The sequence below is a fragment of the Borostomias antarcticus genome (assembly GCF_949987555.1).
Source record: "Borostomias antarcticus genome assembly, contig: scaffold_159, whole genome shotgun sequence".
NCBI lineage: Eukaryota > Metazoa > Chordata > Actinopteri > Stomiiformes > Stomiidae > Borostomias > Borostomias antarcticus.
In genome coordinates this window covers 169,748-180,563 of record NW_028176352.1, presented here as the reverse complement: position 1 = coordinate 180,563, position 10,816 = coordinate 169,748, and the positions used below count along the sequence as shown (strand labels likewise).

Sequence of the window (10,816 nt, the reverse complement as noted above, 5' to 3'; positions counted from 1 at the left end):
GTCGTTTCTTCCAGTCAGGATATAGCTCCCTATAGGACCATGTTCTTGTTGGATAGTTGATTCAAGGTGCTGAATGATAGCGTCCAAATGGTCATGAGCTGGTGAGAAGAATGAATAATCGATGGTATTGGTGCATGATGCGTGCACAAGAGACGGTGTTATGGAGTTATTGGTTTGACGACGTTATATCACCATCAAAATGTTTCTTTTAAATTACCTGATATATCAAAACCATGATGTTTTAGCAGCTGCATGTCGTACCAAAAGAACCGTACCAATCGGTTTTGCTATTGCACTTCTATATATTCTAACGTGAGTTAGACAAGATAATACCTTGCGCTACAAAGGCTGCAGCCTTTTTGTACATATTCATGTTACAGACAAATAGGGATTCTAGTACTTTTTTGGCGGCAAAGGTTCAGAAGAGGCATTGGGCACTTTTCAAAAAACATATTATGCTCGAAGCCCTAAAAATCCAATGGATGTAGACAAAATTGAAGCGCAGCACTCACGTTATTTTAGGTAAATAGCTGGGTGCTGGTAAGTCTTAACTGGGCTGTAAGCAAAGCGGTTACTTTATGCTGGCAGCACCATTGATCGTGCGGTTCATTGGTTTTATTACTATAATTTTCAATGGGCATATGGTCAGAATGTTTGGCAAGTTACAGAGCGAAACACTGAAGATAGCCAGAGTAGTGCTGATCATTGCCGGTTTTGCTCTTTGCATCTTGGGAATTAACCACAGCGGTATTGTAGGTGTACTGAGAAGTGGTGGCGATGTTAAGGATACAGCAGCTATTAATATAATCTGAATGTTGTTTGTCGGTGTGTCACTGACCTGAGCTGCAGTTAATATCTGTAACTGGCCACTCTATATGGTGTTTATTTGCACACTGATGGAAGAAGTGATCAACGCTGTACTTGTGTTTTACCGTGTACTTGCACGTTATTGGTTAAAGAACATGACCGTTGAAGCAGAAGCAGGATAGGAAACAATCAAGACGCCGGCTGCCATTCTTGGAACCGGATTTTTACATTAATAACGCAATGTTCGCCTTTTCTTACTTTCCAAGAAGTTGAACATTACCTGATTTTCAAGGGCTTAAGCCAATATGACCATATGACTAAATTCAGGGTACAAAGGGGAGAGTCAAACTTTCACTTAATAGACGACAGATTAGGTATAATTATGTTATTCTAACGTACTCTCCTTTCGCTGTAGTCATTGGAAAGTCATGATTTAAACTTCATGGGTTCGAAAAAAGTTGAACATCGCGTATTAATGATTACTCAATAATCTTCAAGCCGGCCATATAAGGCTGTAGTGCTTCCGGTACATGAATGCGCCCTGATCCATCTTGGTAATTCTCAAGTAAAGCCACCAGAGTACGACCTACCGCCAACCCTGAACCATTTAAGGTATGTACTAGTTCAGGCTTGCCTGACTCATTACGGAAGCGTGCCATCATACGTCGAGCTTGGAAGTCGACACAGTTACTGATTGATGAAATTTCACGATACTGGTTCTGGGCTGGTAACCAGACTTCAAGGTCGTAGGTTTTTGCAGCACCAAAACCCATGTCACCGCCACAGAGTGCTACGACACGATACGGCAGGCCAAGCTTCTGCAGAATGGCTTCTGCATGCAAGGTCATTTCTTCCAGTACTTCGAAGGATTTTTCTGGATGCACAATCTGCACCATCTCGACTTTTTCAAACTGGTGCTGACGAATCAAGCCGCGAGTATCACAACCATAGCTTCCAGCCTCACTTCTGAAGCAGGAAGTATGTGCAGTCAGGCGAATCGGCAACTGGCTTGCATCAACAATCTGATCACGTACTAGGTTAGTCAGAGTCACTTCAGCAGTAGGAATCAGGAAAAACTGCTTTTGTTCCGTACCAGTATCATCGTCACAGGCAGTCTTGAACAGGTCTTTACCAAACTTGGGAAGCTGGCCTGTACCATAAAGAGCCTTGTCATGAACCAGCAGAGGTGTAATTACTTCTTCGTAACCGTGCTCAGTAGTCTGCACATCCAGCATGAACTGAGCCAGAGCACGATGCAGCCGCGCAATCTTACCACGAAGCATGGCAAAGCGCGCCCCAGAGATGTTTGCTGCTGATTCAAAATCAAGACCTAAGTTTTCGCCAAGATCAATATGGTCTTTAACCTCAAACTCAAACTTGCGTGGCTTTCCCCAAGTACGAACCAGAACATTATCATTCTCATCCTTACCTTCAGGAACGGAGCTATCTGGCAGATTAGGAACTTCCAGAAGCAAGTTGTTTAACTCTTCTTGGAGTTTGGCCAGCGCCTGTTCATTTTCCTTAACCTCAACATTCAGCTGATCCATGTGTTGCTTGAGTTCAGTGACATCACCACCCTGCGCCTTGATCTTACCAAATTCCTTAGAACCAGACTTACGTCCGCTTTGCAGCTGCTCAGTTTTAACCTGTAACGATTTACGACGCTCTTCCAGAGAAACTAGGCGCTTAACATCCAAGTTGTAGTGTTTCTTTAACAGCTGTTCCGCCACAGCTTCAGGGGCGCTGCGAACGATCTTTGGGTCTAGCATATTCTTGCCAAATTAACTGATTGATGATAGTTTTTTACCCTGACCAGCGTACAACCTCTGTCTATGGTAATCTGCTGATAATACACCATGAGCCAGAGACATTCGATAAAGATAGTGGATAAAGAAGTGATATTTATCAGTGCCTGATCCCACGGATTTCATGGTAACCAAACCATGTTCCTGCAAGGCACCAAATGGTACTGGCCAGCATATAGGCAATAGTCTCAACAAAGCGGTAGGACCTAAAAATCCGGGGAATATCCAGTGGGAATGTTGACAATGAAGTAAATGCGCCAAGAAAGCCCACAGTAGCAAAATCTTTCCAGATTGGTGGAAACAGGTTTTTTTAATCAGACAATGCCAGTCAATGGCAATAATAAAAGAGCCAACGACCTTCACGTTGAAGGTGAGTAGTGGGAATAGTTGGTGATTACCTGACCTTACATACCATTTATAAACAAGCGAGCGAGCCAATGCTCCAAGAGCCACCACTCTGATGCTACAGCCAAATAGTTCAGCATATGGGTGCGGCTCTTTTGATACGACAATGCGGCCGTTAAAACACCATGGTTTTCGATATATCCGGCAACAAACAAGAGACGGTTTTATGGTGATATAACGTAGTAACACCAATAACTACATAACACCGTCTATTGTGAACGCATATTGCGCCAAGACCATAGAATATTCATTCTTCTCTCAAGCTAGGAGTCATTTAGACGCTATCATTCAGCACCTTTAATCCACTCTCCAACAAGAGCATGGCACCATAGAGAGCTATATTCAGACTGATGGCAATAAAGTGTTGCGCCTTCTCCTCCAATGGTATCGGGATAAGCAGGCCAATGATGAGCCTCAGTAATCGTCGGTAACGGGTAGTTACGGTGAGCAGAGAAATCACATCAGAAAAAATACCTACAGACAACTTACCTGCTTGTTTGGTTATGTCGTAGTCAGACGTTGCAGTTACAACCAGCGGAAGCAATCAAACGTGTTTCCGCTGAATGTTCAGTTAAACCTAAATACTGACAAGTACTCCTATGGCATGAGGGAAACAATTGTCAGCTATGTGGTGGATCGCTATTATGATAGAGAGATTAAACGACATTGTTAGAGTTGCCCCGGATGGTTGGAAAATAACAGGTTATGCAACTGGTAGCGGATACGGCTCAACACTTTGAGGCTTGTTACGAACAGCGCAAGGTTGTGATTGAGCAGATAGCAGACCTGCAGATCATCAGTTTTGACGGTAATGGCTGAGTGATGCGCCCGGAATGATTGAGGGAAGCAACCAAGAAGACCGCGCAAAAAAAGTCAGCGGAAGCTGCAAACCATGATCAGCTCGGGAGAGAAGAAAGATCGCAAACGAATGGCACCGGTAGCCACCGTTTATATGGTAAAATCTAGTCCTTGAACGGCAGAATCGGTCATGGATAGGGATCGGAAGAGCAACAACGTTGTTAAATTTCGTCCTCCCTGCAAGAATAAGCAAGTGTGGACAGTGTAGAAAGAGAGGCGGAAGCCGTTATAGCAAGAGCTTTCTAGGAAGCAGTCAGGTGAGATGCAGAGCAAAAATGGAAGTGAGTAATTGTTATTGATGGGCAAGCAAATCAGCGTAACCTGATTACCGTGATTATGCAAAAGAAGAGAGTTAAGGCAATCATCATCATAGACTTTATCCATGTGCTTGAATATCTGTGTAAAGCCGGTTACTGCTTACATGACAAGGATGATGAGGCTATTGAAAGCTGGGTGGCAGAACAGTCCTTAAAGATACTCATGGGAGAGTCTGACAAGGTGGTCCGGGGAATCCAGCAAAGTGCGAACAAGAAAGGTCTGGCAAAACTGGAGGCCATTGAGAAGTGTGCAGATTATCTTCAAAAACCCGTCCTAGGCTCTGCCGTACAAGGTACTGGATGATGGCGATCCGATTGACAGTGGAGTCATTGAGGTAGCTTTCCTCCATTTGATCAATGACCTATGGATCTAGCTTGGGCAATGTGGCGTTTGTAAGGACCAAATGCTATGTTGAGGCTACGCTCACTGGATTCGAGTGGAGCTTGGCAGACGTATTGGAACTTCCATAGGGTATACTCTCGCCTTCGTAATCATGGAAAACTACTACATGTGGCGTCGTAGCAAGGGAACCACACTCCTAACCATTCCTTTATTTTTCTATTTTTTGCGCTGCTGCCTAGTCACAAACTTCACCGCCCATATGGCCCCGTCACCGAAGGCAGTTAGTACCAGCTAGGTGCCACGTTCGTCAAGGCCGGCGGTGGCAATCAGGTTGCTGAATTCAGCGACCAGCTGTTTGATGGCATTCACGTCTTCATTGCCGGATAGGTTAAGGGTACGCCGACAAGGTATTCGCCTCGGTCATTCCGGTTCCCCATTATGGACAATAATGTGAGTTCAACGCTAAGAAAGCCATTGATACACCTGCTGTTAGTATTGAAACATCAATATGTGGCTTTCTGGGCTGCCGTGTATAGGCAATAAATTCTGACATCAGGTTTACAGCAAAGTCAAATCGTGAACGATGTCGAGTATGTTCGATCTGCAAAATATTCTCCAACTGATCATTGACGCTTTCTATCACTGCCCGTTTTCGCAACATACCTTTCAAGATCCTTGAGCTCTTTTGGCTTCATTTTTCCATGACCTTTGTTACTAAATTCAGGACTTTCTCTTGCAAGCATGCTACAACTGCCCAGAGACATTGCTCTTATCTCCATAAATACAATCAGTTAACTATTTGATGAGATCTGGTACTGATTTACGGTCATCGATGTTAGCCGTTGTCAGGCAAAATGATAGAATCTCTCCAACACGATGGCTAATGGTAAAGTATAACTTTAAACCGAACTTCCAACCTGTAGGTGTTTTCCCACGTTTAGCCTATCCACTGAAGAGCGTGTGTCTGTTGATCATATGGTTGTTACAGGCAACGATTGGCGTTGAATCAATGACGGGCTAGTTGATTGTCCCATGCACTGCGACTTTAGATAAATCGCCAGCGTTATAGTAACCTGTTTCATGAGTTCTACAAAGCGATTGCAGGATACCAAGTTTGTGGAATAGTCTGATTTATGTTGTGTGATCAGTCTCTTGGAGGTAGTAGTGCTTGAAATTGAGAAAGCCACTCATGGATATAGATGATGGCCATTATTGCACTGAGCGATAGCTTGGAGATCACTTGAGGTTTTTTGAATGACAGATGAGTTGTCTATGCTATTGTGATTCAAACGTTGTGCAGAAATCATCCATATCGCAGTATACACTGACAATAGACACGAGAGCCTCCAGTTCGTCATCTCTTGATTGGTATCAGTAAGATAGCTAAATGGCTGTGGCTTAACCTGTCTTTCACCATCTAACGAACGTTAAATAACAAACGTCAGGATCTGATTGTGTAGCTTGCCGTTCTCTTCAAAACCGTCCATGGAGTTCTCCAGCAGCACGCTCTTTACTGTACATCATCTCAGTTCGCAGGTAAGTAGTGAAGGCACTGCGCAACTTTAATATTGCAAGTTGTTTAACTGTAAATATTTGGGGTGATAAACGTGGATTGGGTAGCTGGTTTCGTGGATCTGGGCTGCGCCGGGACAGATGCTGCGATGAGATCGCTGATCATCGTATAACCCACGTGCAGTAGCTACGGGCCATGCAGTAGGACATAGATTCTGGGAGTGATTTCAGGTGATTAAACAGACCTTGTTCCAGCAGCATGGTACTCTCGGTGGCTCTGTTACAATTCCAGCGACGTTGGTTTTGCTTTAATGTATCTGCCATTATCCAACCATCCAGTGAAGTCTCTTGTTGAGTGTTAAAAACGTCATTCCCATAAAAATGTCATTATTCAAGCGGCTGCTGTATCTTGCCTCTGCCATCAGTTATCGAAACCTGAAAGCAATACTGGCAGAACTAAGAGCTAACGTTGATCACTTAACCATCAATCTATGGGCCATACGCTGAGCTCCTCAACTGGAAGTGGTTCATCGGAACAGCGTCCAGTGTAGGTCGTTCGTGGCATATGGACGAGACTTATACCAAAGAGGCTGGCCAGTTGGTTTACCTGTGTCTGGCTGTTGATAGCCGTACGGAAGAAACCATCGAGTTCATGCTAGCAAAGCAGCTAGATCAAAAGGCTGCAAAGAGATTTTTTAATAAAACCATTGGCCAAAATGGAGTTACTACCACTGGCTCTATCGCCAAAATAGGTGCCAATACCGTAGCCATGAATTTACTTAATAGTGAGCTGAAAGAAGCCGTAAAGCCAAAGATAGAGGTTCTCCAGAACAAGTATCTTAAGAGTGCGATTCTTTTGATATGAAAATACAGCCACTAAAACATCATGGTTTTCGATATATCAGGTAACGAAAAAGGGACGGTTCTATGATGATATAGTGCTGTCAAACCAATAACTAACATGAGTTAGACGTTTCAGTTTTGGCTATAGCCATTGGCTTTTAATAGCTTGAGTATAGTTATGTTTTTTTAAAATGCTCAATGGTTCCTTCGGAGCATTTTCCAGCCAATAAAGTACTGGAATCACTCTTTTTCTGTAAAATAAATATATGCAAAAAGGCTGAATCCTATGTAGCGCAAGGGATTATCTTGTCTAACTAACGTTAAAACCGTATCTTTTTCGTTACCGGATATATCGCAAACCTAGATACTTTAGCGGTTTTATTGTCGTATCAAAAGACCACCCCAATAGTGGATCAAGGTGCTGAATGATAGCTGTCTAATGATCACTAGTTGGTGGGAAGAATAAATAATCGCTGGTGTTGGCGTAGGATGAGTTCACAATAGCTGGTGTTATGTAGTTATTGGTTGGACGACGTTATATAGCCATAAAACGTTTCTTTTTCGTTACCGAATATATCGACAACCATGATGTTTTAGCGACTGCGTTGTTGTATCACAAGGACCACCCCAATTGGGATTGCGAAAAACTTCAAAGATAAGCAAAGAAACTGCAACGGTGAGTACTTCTGTTTAAGGAGGCTACTTTGTCTCGACTGTTTGGCTGAATGCCTTAATTATAGTAGTATACATCAGAGTTCAAGAAAAGAATGACTTCAACAGAAATCAACATCATCTTGATTGGTAGGAGCGCCTGTAGGCGCAATCAAATAAGCCTTCAGCTATGCCGTAGGTCAGGTAACTTACGGACAGCCTCTAAGTTCAGAGGATTGTTGGATTGAGATTAGTTAAGAGTATATGATTAGTTAATATCACTAATTTTTTCTCTTTTGTGTGTTCTCAGTATCAAGCTTGTTTAACCCAGCCAGTGTCTCTTTTATTTTTATTTCCAGTTCACGGTCATTAGGCTGATAATAACTTCGAACGTTCATATCTTCAGGGACATAGCGTTCACTTGCCGCGTAGGCATTAGGCTTATCATGGGCATAACGATAGCCATAACCAAGACGATCCATCAACTTGGTTGGAGCCTTTCGAAGGTGGTTATGGTCCTCATAGGATGAGGTGCTTTTCACATCCGGCACCGCCGCTTTCCATGCTTGATATATGGCATTACTTTTAGGGGCACAGGCACAATAAACAATTGCATGGGCAAGAGTCTTAAGTCCTTCCGGAGCCACCAACCGCTCAAACGTCTGCCAAACATTAATGGTAATTTTAAGCGCCCTTGGGTATGCATTACCAATGTCCTCACTGGCAATGGCCACCACCCAGCGTATTACATACAGCGGACTCCTACCCACATCAACAATACGTGCCGCCCAATAGAGAGCGGCCTCATGGTTGGAACCACGAACCAACTTATGAAAAGCAGAAATAGTGTCGTAAAATGCATTACTACCTTTATCAAAAGGTCTACCAGTATCAGCAGAAATCACGCCATCTTCAGAAATGTCCGAAGCACCTACAGTGTATTCAGTGCTTTTCGGCCATCACCATCGAAATAACGAATTAAGATTTCCTTGGCGTATGGTTCAAGTTTGGTCACCTTTTCCCCAAGCCCTCTTTCCTCATTGGATACCGCCTGATCAATGAGCTTACCAATGGCATCATTCCCAAGCGTTTTCAGAACATAAACTCTGGCCTTTGAGAGCAAGGTATTATTCAGTTCGAAAGATGGGCTTGCAGTGGTGCACTAATAAAAATAACCGTACCATCTTTAATATGAGGCAGGAAAACATCCTGCTTGAATTTATTAAACAGATGAACCTCGCCAACAAACATTACCGTTTTTATCTGATGGAAACGCTGCTCATCCCTTGCTCTTGCAACCGCTTCGCGTATGTTTTTGACACCTGAACACACAGTTGAAAGGGTTTCAAAATGAGCATTAGTTTTGGTAGCAATCAGTCTCGCTAGTGTTGTCTTGCCAACACTTAGAGGTCACCAGAAAATCATGTAATGGAGCAGACCATGCTCTAGGGCTTCTCTAAGAGGACTGCCTCTGGTAAGAATATGCCCATGCCACAAGTATTCATCGAGGGTTCGTGGACGCATTATTCCCGCTAGGGGCTCATAGCGGTTAGAAGCAGAAACATCAAAAAATTAGGTCATACCCCGCTATCATCGATTACATCAAAACCTGCCTTCTTTAATTTTTTTAGATCAGGCTCAAATAGATTGTTGGCTACCGGTTGATTTAATTCAACCATAGTAAAATCAATTCTGCGCTTGCCCCCGAGAGAGTCTATAATGCTGATAGCAGAAATCTGATCTCTGGAAAAATGGAGCTCAAGCATTCCAAACAGGTCTGATACTTTGCGAGGCCGAAGGGTATAAACCACCTCAGGGCCATAATGCATTCTGGTCACACCGTAATCTTTCAGAAACTCAATGGCATCACCGCTGAGCAACTGCACCGCAGTAGGGCCAGAGTAGGCATCTTGGTTTTGAATCACCACCTGCTTGAAATCCTGATCCAGCATCCAGAGCTTTCCACCTTGGGCAATAATTTCCTGCTTAAATGGTGATGTGATATTCCAGCGGAACTGATTTGGCCGTTTAAGCTGCATACTTCCCTTCTCCACCTTTGGACGACCGCTATTATCAATGGTACTTTGCGAAAAATTAGCACTAACAGTAATCATTGACTGTAGTTGTTTTGCCAGTTCACCAGCAGCTTTTATATCGTGCTTAACATTGATAGGCGTACGACTCTCAGATTGTGCGAGTGGGGATACCTGCACTGACGTCTGCTCTACAGACCATACAGGTATGATGACAGAAAAAATCAATGGTAAAACAGTAAGTAACCGCGTTTTCTTCATCATGACAATAAACTTATCCAATGGTAAATGTTAGTGTTTGGGAGGTGGTGGAGCAATAACTTCTCGGTTACCATTATTGGATGCTGGGCTGATGACACCTGCTGCCTCCATAGCCTCAATCATTCTGGCAGCCCGGTTATAGCCTACTTTCAATTGTCTCTGAACCGAAGAGATAGAAGCTCGTCTGGACTCTGTAACAAAAGCAACAGCCTCATCATAAAGATGGTCCTGCTCACTGTTATACAGCCCACCTGAGAAAGCACTTCCTTCTGAGCCTTCATTGATGCCGTTGAGAATCTCTTCAACGAAATCAGGTGTTCCCCGTTGTTGCCAGTCGGCCACAACCCGATGAACCTCATCATCGGAAACGAAGGCACCATGAATCCTGATAGGTACGCTGGTACCTGGCGGAAGATAAAGCATATCACCATGTCCCAGAAGCTGCTCTGCTCCACCCTGATCGATAATGGTTCTTGAGTCAATCTTACTAGACACCTGAAAACTGATTCTTGTGGGAACGTTAGCTTTGATCAGGCCAGTAATCACATCGACAGATGGACGCTGAGTCGCCAGAATCAAATGAATGCCTGCCGCACGCGCCTTCTGGGCAATTCTGGCGATTAGTTCCTCAACCCTCTTACCGACAATCATCATCATGTCAGCGAACTCATCCACCACAACCACAATAAATGGCAAAGTGTTTAGTTCTGACGCAATACCTTCTGTTGATACTGTTTGATTAAATGGGTCTATCAATGGCTCGCCTTTTTCTATGCCTTCCTTAATCTTACGGTTATAGCCGGCGATATTACGAACGCCAAGGTGTGACATCAGCTTGTAACGGCGCTCCATCTCCGCAACACACCAGCGCAGAGCATTGGCAGCTTCTTTCATATCCGTTACAACCGGAGCCAGCAGATGCGGGATGCCATCGTATATGGAAAGCTCAAGCATTTTCGGGTCAATCATAATCAACCGTAC

General features: G+C 43.8%; 1 protein-coding gene across 1 annotated transcript; it reads right to left on the bottom strand.

Moving 5' to 3' along the window:
- Window positions 1-1,286: 1,286 nt before the first annotated feature.
- On the bottom strand, window positions 1,287-2,576 carry LOC311328597 (serine--tRNA ligase-like; the record flags this gene model as incomplete). The annotated part of the gene is made up of 1 exon (XM_084462543.1): window positions 1,287-2,576. The coding sequence occupies one exon, from the start codon at window positions 2,574-2,576 to the stop codon at window positions 1,287-1,289; it is 1,290 nt and encodes a 429-aa protein (XP_084318669.1).
- Window positions 2,577-10,816: the final 8,240 nt, after the last annotated feature.